This window comes from Misgurnus anguillicaudatus, chromosome 22 (genome assembly GCF_027580225.2).
Source record: "Misgurnus anguillicaudatus chromosome 22, ASM2758022v2, whole genome shotgun sequence".
Classification (NCBI taxonomy): domain Eukaryota; kingdom Metazoa; phylum Chordata; class Actinopteri; order Cypriniformes; family Cobitidae; genus Misgurnus; species Misgurnus anguillicaudatus.
The window spans coordinates 45,253,584-45,262,604 of record NC_073358.2 but is presented as its reverse complement, the minus strand read 5'-3'; the positions used below and the strand labels follow the sequence as shown (position 1 = coordinate 45,262,604).

The 9,021-nt window shown below is 38.9% G+C and overlaps 1 protein-coding gene across 1 annotated transcript; it reads right to left on the bottom strand.

The window, feature by feature from the left end:
* Positions 1-641: 641 nt before the first annotated feature.
* On the bottom strand, positions 642-5,264 carry LOC129439766 (uncharacterized). Its single transcript, XM_055198557.2, has 4 exons — positions 4,633-5,264; positions 2,386-2,449; positions 2,149-2,269; positions 642-1,309 (listed from the first exon to the last, which is right to left on the bottom strand). Exons 1-4 carry the CDS (start codon positions 5,015-5,017, stop codon positions 755-757), a joined length of 1,125 nt encoding a protein of 374 aa, XP_055054532.2. The 5' UTR covers positions 5,018-5,264; the 3' UTR covers positions 642-754.
* Positions 5,265-9,021: the final 3,757 nt, after the last annotated feature.

Here is a 9,021-nt window from a genome sequence, read left to right as displayed (position 1 = left end):
TATGATACGCCAGTCCTTCCCATTTACTTAAACGGCGCATCTTTCTTTCTCTTTTATTTATTGGTTTCTCAATTTTTTCTGTTTTTTAAACCATTTTCACTTGGGTTTAGGGTTAGATTTGAGATTTGCTTAGGAGGTCATTTAATATACAGGTTTCTACATGTTTTTGTCTATTTTTAAGTCATGGTTGCTTGGAGTTGGGGTTAGAATTGGGGTTTGGGTTAGGATGTCAATTTTATGTAACAAAAAGTTGTTCTAACCCTAAATCCAAGAGACAATGGTAAAAACAAATTGAGAAACCAATAAATTACAAAAAAAGATGTAAGCCGTTTAACTGAATGGGAAGGACTGGCGTATGCAGTTATTGCACGATTTTCACACTTCGCGCCACCTATACGCAACTCTGTGAGACTGGATTGTGTAGGAGGTGGACAATTTGATAAGAAATCCTACACTGTCAGAAAAACGGTCAAAATATGTACCCCAGCTGTCATTGGGGCGGCCAGCACCCTTTAAAAAAGTACAGTTTTGCGCCTAAAGAGTCCCTATTAGTACCTTGGAGGTTGGTATCAAATCTATACTTAATGGTCCATAATGGGACATACTCTTTTTATTGTAATATATAAAAAGTAAAGGAAAAAGCTTAACAAGTTGTTGCTCAGGTCTTTATTAGTGCTGAAAGTATGCATGTTACAGGAAAACGTTGGACATTTAACAGCTAAGAGGAAAGAGCAGGGCATGTTGCTTTTTGTGCCTACTTGGCTACTTCTTTTTGCATTACATCTGCTTCCTTCTGCAGTACTTCCTGAGGATTGAAGACCTCTTGGCTTTGCCCAAAGGTTGATTGCTCATCTGTCACAGAAGGGGATGTATACACATCATCCACAGTCTCCTGGGGCTGACCGTACTGAATGACCTCAGCCTGCTCTTCTTGCTCCGAGGTGACAGTGTCTGGAGTCTCCGGGGCTTGCGGTCTGTCTTCATGAACCTCTTCGCTGTCTTTCACCGTGTCTTCAGCTGCCTCATGAAAGATCCCTGCTTTGTCCTGCTCTGCGGGTTCACCGACCTCAGACTCGAGGGTATCTGATCCAGGCTCGGGTGCGGACGGAGCTTGCGGTTCTCCGTCAGGACAGGGAACGTCAGGTACAATCGGCTGGTCTTTAGGGTGTTCGTCGGCTTTGTGCTCATCCTCAAGTTGCTCTCCGGGTCCGGCCGAAGGTTGAGAGGTTTCTGGCTTTTCCTCTGCTTCGATGCTATCTTGAGGCTCATCCGTTTGTTTCTCTTTAATGGTTTGTGCTTCCAACTCAACCTGTGGTAACAGTTTTTAAAAAGTCAAGCGCTTAAAATGTCACATCAAGACCCTAAAATGCCAAGGCCGCTATGCACAGAAATGATTAATTTTCCGGGTTGTTGGGAAAGGCCATTCGTCCCCTGAGGGGAACTAAGTGTTTGCATTGAACCTCTTTGTTGGGTAGTCGAACAATTATGAGTCTGGTAATTGGAATTGAAGGGTGATTAAATTTATAACTGACTTTGACTTCGACATCTGACATTTACTAGACATTGTACATTTTGAATTATTCCTGAAATCCTTTTGGCTGTAATAAATAAAACATTTTGTTTGGCGCCCTGTTATGATTGCATGGCTCAACGGTGTTGCAAATTGGCATGAGAGTTAAAGAGATTTGCAGCTGGTAAACAATTGCTGGCATTTGGATATGGCCACCTTAACGTACAAAAAAACGGAATAATTGAAATAATGGGTTTTGAGCTGGCTTGTTTTTATTTTATTTTTAATCTTTAACCTCCAGGTTTATTTCTTGCAAAAGCAAATAGGTGTCAACGTGTTACACTGGCCATTATTATAATTCTGGAGACACAGTTATGTGTGACAGATGCTTAACCAATTAGGTACCTTAACCTGGATTGTCAGTGTATTCCATCGCATTCTCTTAAAAAAGTTTTTTGTAGTAATGATGCGATTTCACAATGAATGACAGATATACAATTTATAATGGTCTGAGATTTAATAACTGATAAACAAGTCAAAAGGATGCCACCAAGTTAACTGGTGCCTATAGTGTTTCGATTTTGACCTCAAAAAATTGTTTAGCCTGTATGATTAAAGCTGTTAGGACCAATCAATACCTCCACTGGGATGATGACATCAGCGGGGGGTGGAACGCTGGGTAATGAAGCCTCCACTGTAAGAATCCCATCCGCAGACACAAACGTCTGAATGTTTTCACCGTCTACACCAACTGGAATGCTGGAGCAAATAAATATCTATCATTAAGGTTTTATTGGCTCGCAGCTGCATGAAAGTGAGTCAAAATTATGCATTGTGCAAGAACAGCTAGATATTCAATGAACGCTTAAACCTACTTGTATTTTCTCGTGAAACATCTAGAAATGTAACCATGCTCATCTAATCTCTCATCATGTTTTCCTATAGATCAAAGGTAAACACAAAATCATTGACATTAGTAGCTTGCTTAAATGGGAATATTGCATATTTTGTTACTTTGAAGTCCATTTCAGAGAATTATTTTTAAGCACATTATAAATATTATAAATGTATTGTTGAGACACATTACAAAGACTTTGAACTATGTAGTACTGAATTGTGGAATTACACCGTTAAACAGTTTCTCAACATTTCTGTATTCAGGATTATTTGGGCGTGGCTTGATGATGCACTCGAGCCACCGAGCATGGCCCCGCCCCTAACCCAATCGAGAGCATCCATTCAGGTTGTAGCACTATTTGAAAGTTTAGAGAAAGGAAGCATAGGTCTCTGCGGAACAAAAAAGGATGCGTTTCCCAATTTTGGGGCGTTTTCATACTGGGATTAGGCGTTTTAACCATCCAGTCAAAAAAGTTTGGAAGCCCTGAAAAGCTATACACCATTATTTTTTAGACAAGGAGGTCTCTGCAGAACAAAAAGAGGCATTTTTCCAATTTTGGGGCGTCTTCAAACTGAAATAGGTATTTTTCCACCTCTTTGTCTGATATAAATAAAATTAAATACATAGTCCTCTCACTCTCTGTTGCTTGTTTTCTGTGTTATTTACATTACATATTTTAAAGTGAACAAAATAATACTGTCATTGCATGGTATAAAATGGTTTATGAATGATTCAAGATTACGTCATAGTTTTTGAATAGATTACGCCGATTATCTTTTTTTGTAATTTTGGCACAATAAATAGTTTGTGGTCTTTGCATATTGTATGTTTCTGACTGAATTACATTATTAATAAGTAGTTGCCTTTCCTTTTAGCAACTAAAAATTATGTCATGTTTCCTTTAGGCTTATTCGTAAAGAAAATGTTTCCATACGTCTGCACTTGGCACTCAGAAAAAGTGACATACTGCATTTTTTTTTTTTTTGTACACAAATCATTGATCAGGAGAAAACACGAAAGAAAAAATAATGATGTATGGCTTTTCAGGTTACTGTACTTTTTTGATTGGATGGTTAAAAACGCCTAATCCCAGTCTGAAAACACCCAAAATTTGGCAAACGCCCCCTTTTTTGTTCCACAGAGACCTGTACTTGGTGAAACCTCCTTCTCGAAAAAACTGGATTTGGGAATCACCCACTCAATTTGAGCCAATCAGACAAAGAGGTGGAAAAACACCTATTTCAGTTTAAAAAACGCACAGAAATTGGGAAACGGCTCTATTATCCAGATATATATTCTATATTAGAATACAAGGTATTACTGCTAATTTATTGTTTTATTATTATTTTATTCTTATTTATTACAATTTATTATTATTATTATTATTATTATTAACAATTTATTAGTTTCCTAAACTACTACAACTAGAATGAACATTACGGTCCGCATTTAATAATCATCATTATTATTAATTTTAACACTTTTACAATTTTACATCAAATGTTTAGTCCATGTTATTCCCTATTGTTCAGTTTAGATATTTTCTTTGTGTTTTCTTTATTCCATGTAAGGTTGTTTTCTGCACTACAGGTATAAAATTTTATTGAAAAGTTGTATCTGGTAGCATCAGTTAAACTTAAACCAACAATGAACAACTTTATCTAACACTAATAAAGATAAAGAAATGCTTTAAAAATGACTTGTTTAAATGATGTAAAGAAATAATGTACCGTATTGTAAAGTGTATGTGAATTTATTATACGCCTTTGTTGCCCTTTTGTGTTTTAGAATTACAAATTCATTACATTTTTATTACTATTTAATTCAAAAAAATTATAGGGAAAGTTAACCTAAAAATGAAAATTCGGTGTTACAAACCTGTATACATTTCGTTGGTCTGCTGATCACAAAGAAACATATTTGTAATGAAGCAGGAAACAGAAACACCATTGGCTTCCATAGTAGGCAAAATAATACTATGGAAGTCAATGGTGCTCAAATATGCTTTGGTTTCAAACAAAACTTAAAATATCTTCCTTTGTGGAAATACATACTGGTGACTAAACATGAGGGTGACTAAAAAAATGTCAGAATTTTTTTGTGAGCTATCACTTTAAATAATAAAAATACAACAAAATTACCTGATTGATTTTTTATATTTAAATTACTTACTAGATTTTTATATTTAGACATTCATTCCTTCATTAACATATCTCATTCGTACCTGCAATTTCCAAAAATCCATCCTGTATTTTAACCGTGATCTCGGAGGGAGCGAAGTGATTGACATCCAAACTAATTTTCCACTTGCACATCTCACTGGCCACTTCTGATAGCCCTCCACTCATTTCTCTATGCAGCTTGGAGATGGTCTGTCCCGCGGCCTGACTAAACGGAGCGAACGCAGGTGCCCGCACGTACCCGGGCCAAGCAGACGTCCCCAGTCTTCTGAAGATACCTTCCATCCAACTCAGGTCTCTAGGGTCCAATAATGGAGGCAGGCCAAAGTGTTGGTTAAAGATTACGCTGGGCCATCTGGAGCTCAGGGGATACCAAGAAACATCATGACAATATTGAGGCCTAGGTGAGAACTTAATAGCATCCGCCATGGTGGGGAAATTGAAATGCGAGCTTAAAAAAGTGGAGCAAAAGTTTGCAAAGTCAGAATGTGGCTGGTGGATATCTCAGCCTGTGTTTATATAGGATCTTTGTGTTTTAGCACTTACTAACCAGTAACCATGATATTACTGGAATGGAATGTAGGGATGAAGTGATGGTTTGATAGTTCAGTCAGCTGCCAATGTGGCCTGACTGGGCTCTATGGGAGATGCTAATTGAGGATATTTATGGATCTTAAAGGGAAGCAACAAATAGCTTCTTGATGAGATTGGACAGCCTGGGTAAGATCCAGATCTAACTTTTATGTGCACATAGAACTTTGTTATATTGAGCTGATTGTTAACCTTTTCAGTTTTTAATTTCATAACAAACCTCCTGGCATGTTACAGAAAGCTTTAAACAATATATTAGAATATATGAACCCTCTAAGTACACTTGACATGTTTTCTTGTAAATGAGCATTTTTTAAAATACTTATTTTCAAAAGTGTCACTTTAGCCATTTAATTTATATTTGACAAATGTGACTTTCACGTGCAAAACCCTTTAAGTGCATGCAAGCTAAGTGCTGCAAGCTAATGGCATTGTAGAAACCTTTATTGTATTGAAGCATTTATATGGGCATCCCATTCTCATAAAATGTGTATATATAGCATGCAGTGTGAGAAGTTGTGCAATACTTATGCCGCTAGATTCCATTCCCACCCATCTCCTTCAGGCCATCTCTCCATCGGTTATCCTTGCTCTCACCCACATTATCAATTCATCTCTTTCCACCGGTACCTTCCACGCAACATTTAAAGAGGCCCGGATAACTCCGCTGCTGAAGAAACCTACACTCAATCCTGCTATGCTAAAGAACTACAGACTAAGACTCTTGAATGTGTGGTGTTTGACCAGCTGGCCACTTCTGATAGTCCTCCACTCATTTCTCTATGCAGCTCACTGACCACTTCTTTCTTCACCCAAAATAACCCCCTGGATAGCAATAAGTCTGGTTACAACAGCGGAAACTCAACTGAGACTGCGCTGCTCTCAGTCATTGAAGCCCTAAGGCAGGCAAGGGCAGCCTTCAAATCTTCTGTGATGATCTTACTGGATCTATCTGCCGCTTTTGACACATCCTCCTGTCGACCCTCATGGCTATGGGTGTCTCTGACACAGCGCGTCATACCTCTCAGGTAGGTAATTTGGGGTATCCCGGAGACGTGACGACTCCAAACCCCAACGTCTCGATACCGGGGTGCCTCAAGGCTCTGTGCTTGGACCAATGCTCTTTTCGATATACATGACATCCCTGGGTTCTGTCATTCAAAAACATGGCTTTTCCTACCACTGCTGTGCGGACGACACTCAACTCCACTTGTGGTTCCACCCTGATGATCCCACAGTTTCTGCCCGCATCTCGCATGCCTGAGGGACATCTCACTGTAGATGAAGGATTACCATCTCCAGCTTAACTTTGCAAAGACAGAACTGCTTGTCATATCATCTGAACCAAAGATTCATCACAACCTTTCCATTCAGCTAGGTTCCTTGACCATCACGCCTTCCAGGACAGACATAAACCTGGGAGTGGTCATTGATGACCAGCTAAGCTTCACGGAGCATGTTGCCAGCACCGCTCGCTCTTGTAGATTCATCGTCTATAATATAAGGAAAATTAGACCTTTCCTAAATGAGCATGCTAAGCAGGTCCTAGTCCAAGCTGTTGTCCTGTCCAGGCTGGACTACTGCAATGCGCTACTGGCTGGACTTCCAGCCTGCACGACCAAACCCCTATAGATGATTCAGAACGCAGTAGCAAGAGTGGTCTTCAATGAGCCAAAGAGGGCGCACGTCACTCTTCTCTTTGTCAAGTTACACTGGCTTCCTATAGTAGCTCGCATCAAATTCAAAGCTCTGGTCCTGGCCTTTAAAACCACCACTATTTTTCCTTTTTCTTTATCTGTACATTCTTAAAAAATTGTACTAACCAACCCGTGGCTATATATACTGTGTTGGACTTGATAAGACTATTTCCAGTGCACTTATGTATTGCTGTTCTTGTGTTGCTATAATTGCTTCTATTGTTTACCTCCTATGTAAGTCGCTTTGGACAAAAGCGTCTGTTAAATGACATATAAATAAAAATTCCAATTTTGCGTACATGCGATACGCCAGTCCTTTCCATTCGCTCAATACGGTGCATCTTTTCGTGTCGTTTTATGTATTGGCTTCTCAATTTTAGATTTGAGATATGATTTAGTATGTCATTTAAAGGCTCTCTAAGCGAATAATGTGCGACGTCACTTCCTGTTGATGTTTGAACTGTTTTCAAACAAACGGAGCGTAGCTACGCCTCCCCCTCCTTCTCCCGTCCGTACTTTCATGAACGCGCCCAACCCCCACCCCCAAATCCTTCTTGTCGTTTATTGACTGGAACACTTTGTTATGTTTTGTTGTGCTAGGTTTGGCCACTATGTTGATATTGTCGTTTGTCGAGCCTGAGCTGTCTACAGAGATCGCGTTTTTTTACAGTTTGATCAGCGGACAGGCAGCAAGCAGATAGTGAGGAGATGTTTGCTGTATGTAACAAAAAATGTTTTATGGTCTAAAACGTGTCAATTTGCTTAGAGCGCCTTTAAAGAGGACATATCATGAAAATCTGACTTTTTCCATGTTTCAGTGCTATAATTGGGTACCCAGTGCTTCTATCAACCTAGAAAACATAAAGAACAACAACCCAGTAACTTAGTTTTAATAAGCCATTCTCTGCAAGCATGTGAAAGAATAGGTCATTGAAATTTGGCTCCCCTTGTGATGTCAGAAGGGGGTGTTATTCTAATAATACTGCCCCTTAATCTATTTATCTATCTCAATTCTATTTAGTCCAAAGATCAGCTCATTTGCATTTTAAAGGCCACACCCAAAAAATGTTTGCTCACACCTACAAAGTAACAATTTAAACATGTTATAATAAATAATCTGCGCTGAGCTAGAATTTCACATGCATGCTCTGGGGACACCAAAGTTTTAGTCTTGTTAAATGTCCCCATAATATGTAGGTTTCTCCATGTTTTTGTCTATTTTTTAAACCATGGTCGCTTTGAGTTGGGATGAGAATTGGGGTTTAGGTTAGGATGTCATTTGAAACACAAGCGATAATCGTAAAAACAGAAAAAAGTTAGAAACCAATACTGTACATAAAACGACACAAAAAGATGCACAGTGTTAAGTAAACAGAAAGGACTGGCGTATCATATACACGCAAAATTGGAATTTGGCATATCTATTGCATGACTTTTCATACTACTTATACTCATTTTATAATAATGGGCTGATATAGGGCTTGTGAAGGTGCCTGAGTGCTTGGTAACTTTATTTCCTGAAATTCGACTGAAAATGTGCACAAACCCGGTGTTGCAGACTCACCCCTATTAATCTTGGTGCTGACTGCAGCGGCGCGCTGCTGATTGAGCAATTACATTTTATTATTTTGTCCGGATTCTGTTTCATCTCGAGCATTGGAGTCTGTGCCTGGTGTGTCCCATAATTAAAAAAATCAATTTATAAAATGAAATACTGTTTCAGTTAACTCCTGCTATTTTAAGCCAACACAGTATGGCTCAAGCAATATCTGTGATGCACAACCAAACTAATAATCTTTCCAGCGTGGCATTAAGTACTTTGGCTGTAGGGCAGGATCCAGCTGGTTTTTCAATGGTTCTGTTACCATTGGCAACCCGACGCCGAACAACAGGCTCAGCTGCACTGCAAGACTTTGTGTTGACTATTTGACTACCGCTGCTTTTCTGGATAAACTTATTATAGTATCTATCTGAATAAGATGGCAATTTGTGCGCATAGATCAACGTAACTGAGTACTACAGGAATGGATTTTTACTTGATGTGTAGGGAAGAGCGGGGCACAACCTAACGCTTTTTGGTTTTGGCTCAATCATTAAAAAATTCTTGAGTTTGATTAATTATATTTTACACAAGCAACACACACA

What these genes read in the sequence shown, in the direction of transcription:
- LOC129439766 (XM_055198557.2), bottom strand. Translation starts at nt 5,017, where the DNA reads ATGGCGGATGCTATTAAGTTCTCACCTAGGCCTCAATATTGTCATGAT. An exon ending in TGTTTCACGAGAAAATACAA is followed by an intron (nt 2,270 to 2,385) that starts GTAGGTTTAAGC and finishes TATTTGCTCCAG; the next exon opens with CATTCCAGTTGGTGTAGACG. An exon ending in ATGTCATCATCCCAGTGGAG is followed by an intron (nt 1,310 to 2,148) that starts GTATTGATTGGT and finishes CTGTTACCACAG; the next exon opens with GTTGAGTTGGAAGCACAAAC.